The 15,355-nt window shown below is 37.0% G+C and overlaps 1 protein-coding gene across 1 annotated transcript in view; it reads left to right on the forward strand.

Annotated features, from left to right (window-relative positions):
* ADAMTS20 (ADAM metallopeptidase with thrombospondin type 1 motif 20) overlaps positions 1-15,355 on the forward strand; it is a 218,167-nt gene that overhangs the window by 108,569 nt on the left and 94,243 nt on the right. Inside the window, exons 17-21 of the mRNA XM_004384567.1 lie at positions 7,930-8,096; positions 8,253-8,382; positions 12,891-13,017; positions 14,417-14,627; positions 14,775-14,939. Of these exons, the coding sequence (XP_004384624.1) occupies positions 7,930-8,096; positions 8,253-8,382; positions 12,891-13,017; positions 14,417-14,627; positions 14,775-14,939 (800 nt within the window). The remainder of the gene's footprint in view (positions 1-7,929; positions 8,097-8,252; positions 8,383-12,890; positions 13,018-14,416; positions 14,628-14,774; positions 14,940-15,355) is intronic.

Here is a 15,355-nt window from a genome sequence, read left to right on the forward strand (position 1 = left end):
TGTTTATCTTTTTGATTTCTAATTGTTGTTTTTGTATGGTTTCTAGTTGTGAACTTATTTTAGCATTTTGTTCCTGTATTATTTTTCTGAATTCTTCCATTTTTGGTCTGTATTTTCCATGAATTTGTCTGCCTTTTCCATGAATTTGTCTATTTTTTCCTGCTTTTTGCTTCAACTCTTGGATAGCTCTGAATATTAGAGATTTGAATTCCCTATCAGGTAGTTCTAGTGCCTTTTTTTCCACTGGAAAGTCATCCGGAGTTTTATTTTGGACGCCTAATGGAACCATCCTGTCCTGTTTTTGTATATGTTTTGATATTGTCTACTGTCTTTGGGGCATTCAGTAGTTATTTTCCTTGTTTATTGATTGTAGATTTGTTTGTTTAGTCCTGCTTTTATGTTTTATTTTGTTATGTCTGAACAAGCAGGCTGTGCGTTCTTTGTTGTTTGTTAATCTGTGGGCACGATACTTTTCACCTCCTTCTCCAATGGTCATGCTCAGTCACCCAGGTATAGTACAGCAGGGCAGGTCCAGCTGAAGGGGAGTTGCTGGGATGGGTTGTTTGTGGCATGTACTAGGGCTGACAGGGTGGACCAGGAATCAGTGCAGGGTAGATTCCGGTATGCCTTGCCTCTGCTGCTTGGGAATGTGATGATAAGCACATTGTGCAGGTAGGCAGGATAGAGGGGGGAGATTGTGATGTGTGGAGCTATGATGTGTATGGTAAAGAGGAGAGAGAGGAGAGTGGAACAGGAGCCAAAAACATACACACAAACAAAAAAGAGTGCTAAGAAAGCTTGCTTTTGTAGTGGAGAGATGAGAGACTGAGAAATGGAGAAAAACAAAAATGAAAAAAAGAGAAAAGGTAAAAGAAAAAAGTGAATAAATAAAAATTAGAGGGAGAAAAAAAAAAAAAAAAAGAAAAGCCCCCAGGGATCCTGCCAGTGCAGCTGCTAGGACTTGGGAAGTTACTCCCAGGCCATGAAATACGGCCTGGCTAGAAGGCGTAGAGGTGTCACACAATGCCAGGTACTCAGGAGATAGGAAGTATAGAGAGGGAGGATACTGGAAATTAAGAAAGACAAAAAGGGAAAAAGAGAGAGAAGAAAACAAAACGAAGAAACCAGAAAAACAAAAACAAACAAAGGAAAAAAACCAAAGAAAAAAATGCCCCCAGGGATGTCACTGTGCGTCTGCACAGAGTAAGGGAATAGCTCCCAAGCCTCGTGGTACTGCCTGGCTAGAAGGGGCTCCCAAGCTGAGAACAGAAAAAGAAAACAAATAAATCAATACAGAAAAAGTTAGAACAAACAAACAAACAAAAGCCCCAGGGGTCCCACCAGTGTGGCAGCATGGGCCGGGAAGCAGTTTCACAGTCGAGCGGTATTTTGCAGCCTTTCAGGAAGAAGCAAAGATAGCACGTGGAGCCAGATATTTGAGAAAAAGGAGGGTGAGGTGGTGAGAGGTAAGGGAGAAATCTAATGAAGCGGAAAAAAGCAACACCAGCAGCCAACAAATGGCACTCAGGGAGCTGGCCAGTGCAGGGTAGTGGAAGTGAAGTGACACCATGGTGAACCGGTGTTTCCCGGCCCAGAGACTGTGGCTGCAGGAGGCAGAGGAGGCCAAGTGGGGGTGAAGAAGGATGTGGGGTGGAAAAGCATATTTCGCTGGTTACTGGTTGTTCTGTCTCCTGCTGGAAGCTCCATGAAGCTGCTTTCTCATACCCCCTATTCGCTGATCTCCGATAGGAGTCCAAGATGGCAGATCTGTCCTGCAGTAGATGATAGGGGACCTCTACATGTATCTCTCCTCGCTGTCTGTTCTCAGTCAGTTTCTTATTCCACTCGGTACTTGACTGAGTTCTTTATCCCTTCATTTGAAGCTTAGGATTTCAGGATTGACGTGTGACCCTGTATGACTTAGTTTTTTGGATCTTTGCTGTGGAGGGATGGAGTGGTGCTTCTGTCTATAGCCATGTTGCCCGGAAGTCCCTCTTCTATCTTTTTATCTAAAATTAATTATAGACGTATTGGTTTTAAATCTCTTTAAAAAGATTTCTTTAAATGAGTTTAAAATGTAACGAAGTATTCAAATATAATTTTAAATAAATTTTTACGTTAAAGAAAGGCAGAAAGAAAGGTGTGATTTGATATTTTTAGATGTTAATATAATCATAGTATATTATCCTTTAGCTTTTTCTAGAGTATAGACTTCATTTTTTTTGTTTATTATTAGGTGTTGGCTTTCAGATTAAAAGGATTAAACATAAAATAATGTTTTATAAGCCCTTTCCTACTTTATAAGAAATACTTTAATATTTACTTATCTGTAATCCAGCAAGATGCAGTGGTGATGTAGTGTTGATGTTGAGAAAGTACCTGCTTCACAACATTAATAACACTAATAATACTGAGTATGTGAAATATTGGACCAGCTAGCTAATCAATGCTTATAGATGGGAATTTGAATCTATAAAGAACAATGTGTCTCAGAAATTACATTTGACAGTCTAAAATCAAGTAGAAATACTTTGATTTATTATCCATTTACATTTAATTGCAGTTCTTCCTCTTTTTTAAAAAAATATAAATGTACTTACATGTATATACATATATGCTATCATATTATAGATAAATTACAAATGTAAATATTTGTATCTTCCTGGAATAGCCAACTGGTTCTGCTCAAAAACTTAGAAATATCGACCAATAAAGTATGACTATACTTTGTACGAGAACTACAAATGGAAATATCAAATTCTAATTTGACATGAGCAAAATAAACATGTAAAATCTTTGGAAGGGATTTGTAACATATTTATATTTTTGAAGTTGGCTTTGGTAACTGTAAAAGCAGTAAAATCTGTATAATTTTTCACAGTTAGTAAGATTTTATTTCCCTTTGACTGTAACCAACAGTCCCTTAATAAAGCCTACCCACTCAATTTCATAATATGCAGATTTTACTTACAGGAATTTCTATTTTATAATTATACAACTGTATTGTTTCTTCATTAAATTTGGTGTAATGACAGTCACACATAGTTCACACATACATAAAAATACTAAATTTACTTTGCAATAATCCTTTCAAGATTGCTTTTTTTGTTGTTGTTGTTAGGTGCCATCCAGTCGGTTCTGACTCATAGCAACGCTATGCACAACAAAACAAAACACCGCCCAGTCCTGTGCCATCCTCACAATTGTTGTTATGCTTGAGCCCGTTGTTGCAGCCACTGTGTCAGTCTATCTCCTTGAGGGGCTTCCTCTTTTTTGCTGACCCTGCACTTTACCAAGCATGATGTCCTTCTCCAGGGACTGATCCCTCTTGATAACGTGTCCAAAGTATGTAAGACGTAGTCTTGCCATCCTTGCTTCTAAGGAGCATTTTGGTTGTACTTCTTCCAAGACAGATTTGTTCATTCTTTTGGCAGTCCATAGTATATTTACTATGATTCTCCAAAATCACAATTCAAAGGCGTCAATCATTCTTCAGTTTTCCTTATTTGTTGTCCAGCTTTCTCATGCTTATGAGGTGATTGAAAACATGATGGCTTGGGTGAGGCTCACCTTACTCTTCAAGGTGACATCTTTGCTTTTTAACACTTTAAAGAGGTCTTTTGCAGCAAATTTGCCCAATGTAATGCGTCTTTTGATTTCTGGACTACCGCTTCCATGGGCATTGATTGTGGATCCAAGTAAAATGAAATCCTTAACAACTTCAATCTTTTCTCCGTTTATCGTGATGTTGCTTATTGGTCTGGTTGTGAAGATTTTAGTTTCCTTTATGTTGCGATGTACTCCATACTGAAGGCTGTGGTCTTTGATCTTCATCAATAAGTGCTTTAAGCCCTTTTCACTTTCAGCAAGCAAGGTTGTGTCATCTGCATAACACAGGTTGTTGATGAGCCTTCCTCCAATCCTGATGCCCCTTTCTTCTTCATGTAGTCCACCTTCTCAGAATGTCTGCTCAGCGTACAGATTGAGTTAGTATGGTGAAAGGATACAACCCTGACACACACCTTTCCTGACTTTAAACTACACAGTATCCCCTTGTTCTGTTTGAATGACTGCCTCTTGATCTGTGTAGAGGTTCCTTATGAGCACAATTAAGTGTTCTGAAATTTCCATTCTTTGCAATGTTATCCATAATTTTTTATGATCCACACAGTCAAATGCCTTTGCATAGTCAAGAAAACACAGGTAGACATCTTTCTGGTATTCTCTGCTTTCAGCCAAGGTCTATCTGACATCAACAGTGATATCCCTTGTTCCATGTCCTCTTCTGAATCTGGCTTGAATTTCTGGCAGTTCCCTGTTGATATACTGCTGCAGCTGCTTTTGAATGATCTTCAGCAGTATTTTACTTGCATGTGATATTAATGATATTGTTCAATAATTTCTGCATTTGATTGGATCACCTTTCTTTGGAATAGGAATATTCCAAAGTCAGTTGGCAAGGTAGCTGTCTTCCAGATTTCTTGGCATAGATGAGTGAGCACTTCCAGTGCTGCATTCATTCGTTGAAACATCTCAATTGATGTTCTGTCAGTGCTGCATCCATTTGTTGAAACATCTCAACTGGTATTCTGTCAATTCCTGGATCTTTGTTTTTTGCCAATGCCTTCATTGCAGCTTGGACTTCTTCTTTCAGTACCATCAGTTCCTGAAAAGGTTGAATGCCAACCAATTCTTTTTGGTACAGTGACTCTGTATATTCCTTCCATCTTCTTTTGATGCTTCCTGCATCATTTAATATTTTCCCCAAGAATCCTTCAATATTGCATCTTGAGGCTTGAATTTTCTCTTCAGTTATTTCAGCTTGAGAAATGCCAAGCGTGTTCTTCTCTTTTGGTTTTCTAGCCCCAGATATTTGCACGTCATTATAATATTTTAGTTTGTCTTCTTTTGAAATCTTTTGTTCGTCTCGTTTACTTCATCATTTCTTCCTTTCCCTTTAGCTACTTTTTGTTCAAGAGCAAGTTTCAGAGTCTCTTCTGACTTCCATTTTGGTCTCTTCTTTCTTTCCTGTCTTTTTAATGACCTCTTGCTTTTTTCATGTATGATGTCCTTGATGTCATTCTACAGCTCGTCTGGTCTTCAGACATTAGTGTTCAAGACATCAAATCTATTCTTGAGATGGTCTCTAATTTCATTTTGCTTTTTCTGGAGTGGTGTAATATTTATTATGTAGTTTAGCTATAGGTAACTTGTGTGCTCTGGGTGGAGTTACCTGGAATGTCAAACAAATGTTTTCCACAAATGTTATCATCCCACTGAAAAACTATCAGGTGTAATGTAAGCAAAGCAAAAAAAACTATTTGATTAATATGAGGTTTTTATTAGTGTGAAATTTAAAATATTACCCTAATTCACTTGAAAATTAAATGCCACAGTGCTTTATAACGTATATACTTTACGTTTTTCATACTTGATCCTGATGTAAAGCCTGATAGGTAGAAATTTTTATTATTTCTTTTATGCAGTTTAGCAAACTGAGCAGGAGACTTGTCCAAGATCATGTAGCGGTTCATTGGAACAATGTGAATTTAAACCCATTGTTCTAATACCAAATCCAGTTGTTTTTTTTATTACCACACTACTGTGCTACTATGGACACCATGCAGTTTTGTATTTGAAAAGAAACAAATTATGAATAAAAACTACATTACTATATATATGTATATATATGAGTCCTTAAGAGGTACAAATGGTTAAAACTCAGCTACTAACCGAAAGATTGGTGGTTCAAATCAATCCAGAGGCACCTCAGAAGAAAGATCGGGCAGTCTACTTCTGAAGGATCATAGCCAGTAAAAGCATTATGGAGTTCAGTTCTACTCTGAAACACATGGGGTTGCCTTGAGTCAAAATCTTCTCAATGGCAACTGGTTTTATGTGTGTGTGTATACATACGAGGTTAAGTAAAAAAATATTGCTACCAGGGTTCCAGTTAATACATGCATGTTATTCAAAACAAAATGTATTTAAACATGTCTCTGCGATTGGTAGATGGGTATAGACAAGCTCTCTCAGTAATACACTTGTCTTAGTCTTGTTAGGGTGCCTTCAAAAAAAGGGATACTTTTCGTGCCATGGAAAAAAAATGATTTTGAAGTCAGGGCTAATATGAAATTTTTTAACAAAACTCAAGTGGACATCTTCCCAAATCATTGAAGCTTTGCAGCAAGTTTATGGGAATGCTGCCCCATGTAAAACAACAGTGTTTAGAGGAATCAATCTTTTAAGGAAGTTCAGGAAGAACTCAAAGATGAGCCAAGACAGGGAAGACCACTCAGAAGGTTATGGCGACTGGTTTTTGGAATTCCAAAGGGGTAATCTTGGTAGATTTTTTTTTTGAAGGACACAGTGCTTATTATGAAGAAGTTTTAAGAAAATTGAAAACTGCGTTGGTGAGAAAAAGGCCAGGAAAGTTATGCTGAGAAATTTTTTCTATGACGGAAATGCATCTGTTCATTCTTTGAGGGTAGCAGGGCTGTCCTATGAGAATTTTGTTGAGAAACCTTACCCCATCCACTGTACAGCCCTGATCTTGCCCTGATCAGACTTCTTTTGTTCCCAAAACTTAAAGAACATTTCAAAGGAACACGATTTGAGGCCCCTGAGCATGCTAAAACAGCTGTTTTGACGTGGTGTAAATTGAAGAGCGCAGAATTCTTCAGGGAAGGGTTAGAGATGGAAACACCGCCTTCAGAAGTGTATAGAACTAGATGGAGGGTATGTTGAGAAACAATAGCTTCACATTTTGATATTTTTGTTTAATAAAGGTTTCTATGATTTTGTAACAATACCTTTTGACTTATCCTTGTGTATCAAACCAAACCTGTTGCCGTCAACTCAGTTCTGACTCATGGCACCCCTATAGGACAGAGCAGAACTGCCCCATAGGGTTTCCAAGGAACAGCTGGTGGATTCGCACTGCCAATGTTTTTTGGTTAGCAGCTGAGCTCTTAACCACTGTGCTACCAGGGTTCATATATATATATAACACAAATAAATATACACACACATATATATTTTATAACCTTATATTAATAACTAAAGGAGCCCTTGGTGGCACAGTGGTTAAGAGCTCAGCTGCTAACCGACAGGTCTGTGACTCAAACCTACAAGTGGCTCTGCAGGAGAAAGATGTGGCAGTCTGCCTTCGTAAAGATTATAGCTTTGGAAACCCTATGGGGCAGTTCTGCTCTGTCACGGGTTCACTATACATTGGAATTGTCTTGATGGCACACAACAACGACATATTAATAACTGTCAGTGGGAAAGAGCAGATAAGAAGGGGACATGAACAGAAGGAAATAAAGATGAGTGTTCTGGAAAGCAGTTATTGACATATGTATCAACAGTCACCAAGCATGCCCCTATAAAAAAGACCCAGACATCTGTGTAGAGACGAGTATAGTCATTGCAATAGCCTTTTAGAATATCAACCATCGTGTTTTAAAGCTTTGCATATTTTCTCAAAAAGCAATGTAAATGAAATGACTACCCTTTCTTTCCCTGCCATTGATGACCAGGATTGATTTAGCTGATACATGCTATCGCCATGAGTCAGAATCGACTCCATGGCAATAGATGGTGGTGGTGGAGCTGCTGGGTCCATGACTTCTTTCTGCTTTCCCACTTTTTGTATGCCCTTCCTGAAGCTGCATGTCTCATGGAAGAAGATGACCTTCCCAGATAGAAAAGTATAGTGTGAATTTATTTTAATATCTTTGGCTGATATGCTGAAGTTTCCCGTCTTATTACTTAGATACCACATAACAGTAAAGTTTATTTCCTTACATATTAATATACATTGACATTATTTCATTTCAAAAAAAGATTTGAATGTAATTAAATAGGGATTTTTCTGTACTGTTGACTGGTTTTAGATTTCAAGTGTAATATTTTATTCTTTTATAGCACTATCTGACACTCAAGGGAATTTTCTTTTGAATGGAAATTTTGTTGTAAGTATGTCAAAAAAAGAAATCAAAATACAAGGAGCTATTTTTGAATACAGCGGTTCAAACAACTCAATTGAGAGAATTAATAGTACTGATCGACTTGAAGAAGAACTTGTTTTGCAGGTAAATACTCAGTAGCCATTGATAAATTTTAGCTTTAATCATATTAGTAAACTGTGATAGTGAAGTGTTTAGCATTTATTATTAAACATAAAAATGATGTCTTTTAAAATATGTCTTTTGTGTATTAATTGTATATGCCTCTGTATTTTTATTCAGGTTTTGTGTGTAGGTAATTTATATAACCCTGATGTACATTATTCCTTCAATATCCCTATGGAAGAGAAGAGCGAACTGTTTACATGGGATCCGTATGGACCATGGCAAGACTGTACCAAAATGTGTCAAGGTATAGTAGTATTGAATAAAAGACAAAAGTTTGTGCATTTTAATTTGTGTAATTTTAGGTATTTTGAGTCTGGCTGCCTATGGAATCCTCCCCTCTGTCCACACATAGCCACACACAGACACATAAACTTTTCTTGTCTTTTTCTCCTTACTTTTCTCTGCCGTCTATCTTTGTGTTTCTTATACATACCAGCTTCATTTATCTCTACCCTTTTCAATATTCTCCATTACTGCTCCTTTCCCCTCATATTCATTCTCTTTCTCACAGGCACAGATGTTTCTCTAACTTGTATACTGTTTCCCAATGAAACACTGTTCTCTTACCCACTCACCTCCACATGCTCTGTGTTGAGGTATCAAGCATTCTTTCATTCTTTTATTTCCTTTCCCTGACCACAAGGAATTATATTTGTACTGATGATATGAATAACTAGAAAGAGCATAATGGTAAATGGAAAATCAAGGAGATTTACAGCAGGGAAAGAAAATGGAAAGACTAAAGTTTTATGTAATGTGTAATTACAGATACTTAATTGTGTAATCATATATATGTCCAACTCAGTAAGCATTGTTGAGGGACTTCTTTGTTTTGATTATTTAAAAACAACACTGATTGTGCTTTGAAGTTTTAAAGTCTAGTGAATGAAGCAGAGGCATGAGTAGATTATCTTAATTTAAAATTGGGAATCCAACAGGTATGTGCAGAGAAGACCACAGAAGAGGTTGAAGGAGCAATTTGTGAGGACACTGAAGTTAAAGATATACAGAATTTTCTTTAGAATGGAAAAGTAGTTCCCATGGGGAATAGTGGAATGGTTTGGCAATTAGATCAGCTGTGGTCAGAGAGGAAGCTCAGAGCCCTGTGGAGATAAGCTTATGAGAGAAGGTAGGTGGCCAAAGGCAAGGACCACACGTGATGAATGTGAAGGACAGTGTAACAAACTGAACTCAGTGTTCCAAAGAAACTGTGGTGTCCCATGCAGGAAAAGGCACAGACTTGGGCCCATGTGTCAGGGTGGTAGCACCCAGGATGGTTACCTAGGAGCAGGTGCTCCTGTCACTATTTTGGCACTGTCTCAGTAGAGGGAGACTGTAGTAGATGACGCAAGGAAGACTGGGAGAAACGCTTGAGGTAGGAAAAATCAACTGTGGTAATACAGAAGGAGAGGGAGCTAAGAGAATACAAAGCAAATCAATGGGTGAATGAAGGAACAATAAAGAAGTAAAGAGTAACAAGACCAAAATGGAAGTTTAGAAAAGACAGGGTGAGATGACCAGGAGAGGTTTCTTAAACAATCGTGTGCAGGGGAACGAGAACTATTATATTAATTCTATTGCTGTATAAAATCAAAAACCAAAACTGTTGCTGTCGAGTAAATTCTGACTCATAGTGACCCTATAGGACAGAGTAGAACTGCCCCACAGGGTTTCTAAGGAGCAGCTGGTGGATTCAGACTGCCAAACTCTTGGTTAGCAGCTGAGCTCTTAACCACTGCACTACCAGGGCTCCACCATATAGTATAGTTTGATTATATTCCCTTTCGTGTGGAATTTTTGTTTTCTCTAAAGTTTAAATTCCTTCAGTTTTGTTTGTTTACTTGTTTTTCTGTGTACCTAAAGATATTAGTCTTCAAATTTTTTGTCAGAACTATATATTTTGCCTTAATATTTTCAAGCATATTATTTAATCTATCAATTTCATTTTTCTTGGAAACATTGCTACTGTAGTCGTCTTTTCTCTTACTCCAATTTGTTCATGTTGCTTTCTGGGCCTGTTATATGGTTTTATCTTGAGGTTTCCCTTCATTATCATCCTGGGAATTCTCTTTGCCTTTCTTCTGCATTAGATACCCTGAATTTCTCTTTATGATTTACTCCTCTGCTGGGTGAAACATGTGCTTCAGGACTTCCCTGAGAAAGGAAGGTAGCTTTTTGAAATATTTCACATCTGAAAAATGGCATTATATTCTCACACTTGGTTGATAGTGTAGCTGGTATGAAATTCTAAAGTAGAATTTTGAAAGCTTGTTTTCTGGCTTGTAGAAAGTTCTGATTTCCTGTACTTGTATGTGACATTTTCTATTCTGGTAGTTTTCTGGATCCTCTCTTAAATTCACTGGCCTGAAATGTCTAGCCTGAGTTTGTTTGTTTGTTTGTTTTCATCTACTTTCCTAGGTACTTTGAATGCCATTCCAATTTGGAAACATGGATTTTTTGTTTTGAGAAATTTTATTGCATTATTTCTTCGATAATTTCCTCACATTACTTTTTCTGTTCTATCTTTCTAAAATTTACATTATCTGGATGTTTGCCCTCCTGACCTAATCATTTGTATTCTAATTTCTTCTACTACATTGTTCTCTGAATGTTCCTTTTCATTATATCTTGCTTTTATGTCATAGATGCAATATTTCCTATTATGTCTCTAAGGACATTAACTGTAGCCTTAGAGTTTTCTTCTGCTCCCTAAATTATATGTTTCATCTGAGTTGTATCTTGTTTTTGTTTTTTGGTCTCTTGTGTTAGAGGCTTTCCTAAAATGTCTGCTGATCCTTTGCTGTTTGCTCACATCACATTTAAGAAGTACTAAAATGCTTATGGAAAGTCCTGTGTGGGGCAGGCAAGTCAACTAAAAGCTTTATTGTAGAGTAATTGGATCATGAAGTAGCCCTTTCACATGTCGTTGGGAAAGATGCCCCAAATGTCATTGTTATTGGATATGTTTTCTTGGGCTAAACAGTTCCTGAAGAAAGGAATCCTCCCATTTTCTGATGGGCAGTGAAAGGACAAGGGCACAATATAAACTAGCTTAGAGCCAGAGAGAGCTGGAGAGTGGAGTGGGATGGGATTTCATCACTTACTATGGAGATTTTCACTTTATCCCAATTATTAGTAGTGCTTCCCCAACTTTTCTCAGCTATATCTTATGCTCTCATGTTGAACTTCTCTGGTGCTGTGCTGTCCAGTCCAGTATGGTAGCCACTAACCGTAGGTACCTAGTCCGTTGAAATGTGCTGTAAGTATGAAGTACTCACTGGATTTTGAAGACTTCATATTAAAAAAGAATGTAAAATATATCATTAATAATTTTAATATTGATATCATGTTAAAATGATCATATTTTAGATATTTAGGGCTAAATATAAATGTTGTTAACATTAATTTCACCTGTATCTTTCTACTTTTTTAACATGGCTACTAGTAAATTTAAAATTACCTATATTACTCACATTCTATTTTTTTTGGACGGTGCTGCTCTTGACTAGAAGGTAGGGGTCTAACTGCTCTTCATAAATACTTTTCAACCAATTCTCCATTTTTTCAGGTCTATCCCTCACACATTCACCCCTTCAGAGGAACCTGGTGTTTTCGATTCCTGGGCTTTTCTGGGATACTGTGGCATGAATGGTTTGTTTCTCATTTACTTTCTTCCTCCACAGGCTTAGGTTTCAGCTTCCTTGGCTCTGTCTAGCAGTTACTTCCGTTTACTTTTCATATTCAAAATTTCCTTTTCTTGTGTAATGTTTCCTTTCTTGTTCTCTTTATTCTTTAGGTTTATGCCTTTTAAACAATTCCTTATAGTTATTTCCAAGAGCATTTAGGAAGGAGTAGAGATAAACATGTATGTTTATGTTTAGGTAACTGGAAATACAAAGTTGAAGTTAAATAAAACAGAAATTTGATTATATAACTGGCTGCTTCAACTCTTTCTTGTCTCCCTATTGCTGAAAACATAGGTCCTTTATAACCATTTCTCTTAGTTTGCTTTTCTGTGGTTATGCTGCAAACAAACAACCGCCAAATCTCAGTAGCTTAGAACAACAAAGGTTTATTTCTCACTCATACCATGTTTTGGCAGCTAATTGGCTATGCCTCTGTTCTAGCTTGGGATCTGCATCCCTGGCTTTTTCGTTCATGGTTCCAGGCAGAAAGATCAGCCCCAATCTGAAAAATGCTTTTCTGGTGGCAGAGTGAAAAGGGAAAGAGAACTGGATTAGGTACATCCCCGTATAGTTAGTTGATGTACGTCTATCACATAAAAAAGGCTGATGCCAATGGACAGAGAAGTATATTCCTCCCACAGGAAGTTACCATAACATTGTAGCAAGTGGGGATGTATAATTCTCTTACAGCGAAAGGAGAAGCAAATAATAATGAACAATAATACCAATATAGCATCAGAACTATCCCTGGTCACTCTCTTATCCACCAACAACCACTCCATCTAGCTAGAATGAATTTCCTTATACTCCACTTTTGTCCCACCTTCCTTATGCCTCTTCACTAAGCAAACTCCTCAATCTTACAGAGTTCAGCTCAGACTTATAATTTTATGGAAAGTCATTCCTGACTAGATTAATATGCTAGTGTATTTTGTATACTGTGTCGGAATTGTTTTTGCTTGCTTAGCTGAACTCTTCAGGCTACTAGCAGAATTAAATAATTATGGAACATCTACTTATATGAATTTTTCTTTTTCTTTTTAATTTTCAATTGACTTTGGTCAAGGTCTTCATAGAAGAAAAATTACCTGCATACGTAAGAGTGATCGTATGGTAGTGTCTGATCAAAGATGTGAACACTTATCTCTTCCTTTGTTTGTGACTGAAAAGTGCAATACAGATTGTGAACTAAGGTAAAAGAGAAATAGTGTACAATATTAACTAGTGTATAATATGGTAATATTATAATCAATATGTGAGATGACATGTAAAACATCTTGCACTGTGCCTGTATAGAAGCCTCAACATTTTGTGTAGGAAATGGAAGCAAATTTTTTTCTGTAAAATAAATACAGGTAAACTCTAATCTGAAAACTTGTGGTTTTAAACCACAATCTGAACCAATACATTTTGTAGAATGATTCTGTAATTTCCATTGAAATCATGACCAGATGAACTTCTAAAGTATGAAGATTGTAAGATCAATAAGTTGATATCCCTGATAGCTTATCAGTTTTTTGTCCACTAACATTAAGGAACATGATCCTAGATCATGGCAGGGAAGTGTATACTTCTGACCTAAATTTCTTGTGATTTGTTTTTTTATGATTGGTTTTGGAGTGAAGATAAGAACAATGCCTCATATTTCATTTTTTTGCATTGCAGTTAGTGACATTTGTCTTTCAGAGACCTCCAGAACCTCTTTCATTCAGCAAGAATGAGAATTTCTATGTATTTATTAATGTTGTTTGGGGACAACAGGGCATATAGCAAAAGCCTTGTGGTATAGCTGCCTGTATAAGTCACATCCACTGCACTGCAGTGGAATGAAGCCCAATAAAATCCTTGAGATGCTATTGGGAGAGGAAATGAACTCCCTGAACCCTATGCTTTGTTATACTGGTGCACTCTCATTGATAGATTGCTAGACTGCAGCGGGGTTAATTTGGCTAAAATTTTCTTCTTGGAAACATGTCTAAATTTAGGTTATATAAATTAATGAGAAAAAGTGTGATTTACTTTATAAAAACTAATTTACCAGCTTTTGAAGACTTTATTGATATAGTCAGATTCCCATTCTCTGATCATAAATCAAAGTATGGTAGAAGAGTTGTAGAGACAAAGACCTCTGATTGGGGGTCAGACCTACTCAGGTGTAAATCTGCCTGTATGTGCTTGGATAAAATTCACTTAATTGTTTTTAAAGGTTTCTGGGTAAGCTGGGGGTTCCTTGGATATACTCCAAAGCCGCCACCAAATGCCAGGGTGAGGCAGATAGGTATGATGTTGGCTCACTATCTCTAGTTTTACCAGATCATATCTACTTTTGTATATTCTGGGAGCAAGAAACATTTTATTTGGAGAAAAAAGTGAGGTTTCTGATGGGGGGAAAAAGTCAAGTTTGTATATCACTGGAATGGACAACTTCTCTGGGCCTCATTTTCTTATGTATAAAATGAAAGCTTGGGGCTATATGATTTCTAAGAACTTTTCATTTCTCATTCAGTGACATATCAAATATTCACAGGTGGCTTGTCCATCACTGTTACTTGAGCTAATTGGCACACCTCCTAATAATTCATATTTTTCTAGGTGGCACATTATTGGCAAAAGTGAATGTTCATCCCATTGTGGTCAAGGATATAGGTCCATGGATGTCCACTGCATGAAGTATTCCATTCATGAAGGACAGACTGTTCCAGTAGATGACCACTACTGTGGTGACCAGCTTAAACCTCCTACCCGGGAACACTGCCATGGTGTCTGTGTCTTAACAAGGTGGCATTATTCAGAATGGTCCCAGGTAAAAATAAAAATCATTGCTTAAGGAAAATTGCCCCTTTTTTCTAATTAAATATTTATCCTATTACCTAAAGTATATTTTTGCTAAGAATGTGGCATTTTTTTCCATTTGCTATTTTTGTGTCAACACTTTTTCTTTTTAAATTAGTGTTCCAGAAGTTGTGGAGGAGGTGAAAGGTCTCGAGAATCCTACTGTGTAAATAACTTTGGCCATCGTCTTACTGATAGAGAATGCCAAGAGCTTCCCCGAGTAACAGTAGAGAATTGCAATGAATTTCCCTGTCCCAGTTGGGCTACTAGTGAGTGGAGTGAGGTAACATCAAACACATGAGGCTAAGAACTGCTATAATATTGTGTAGCTAAGCTTTGCAATACTATAAGCTTTATATAATTTAAAAATATATTATCATGTAAATAATTTTATTGTCAAGGCAATAAAAAATTGAAAATGGTTTATACTTAAACTGCTTACAGCATCTGGCTAACAGTAACCTTAAGTGCTGGGTAGTCTATAATCAACCTGAAATATATACTTATCCTAAGATTAGTTTCACTGCAGCTTCTTTTCTAGGGCAAATGGATGTTGCCTGGGGGATGGGAAGCAGAATTTTGGGGTGGCTGATTTTACTTGGTGAATATTTCTGGAGGAATGAGGGAAAATATGCTTAGGAATGGCCTTTCAACTGTATTTTCATGTGCTAATTATTATTATATCATTTTGTAAGGCAT

This window comes from Trichechus manatus, unplaced genomic scaffold, assembly GCF_000243295.1.
Source record: "Trichechus manatus latirostris isolate Lorelei unplaced genomic scaffold, TriManLat1.0 scaffold00123, whole genome shotgun sequence".
NCBI lineage: Eukaryota > Metazoa > Chordata > Mammalia > Sirenia > Trichechidae > Trichechus > Trichechus manatus.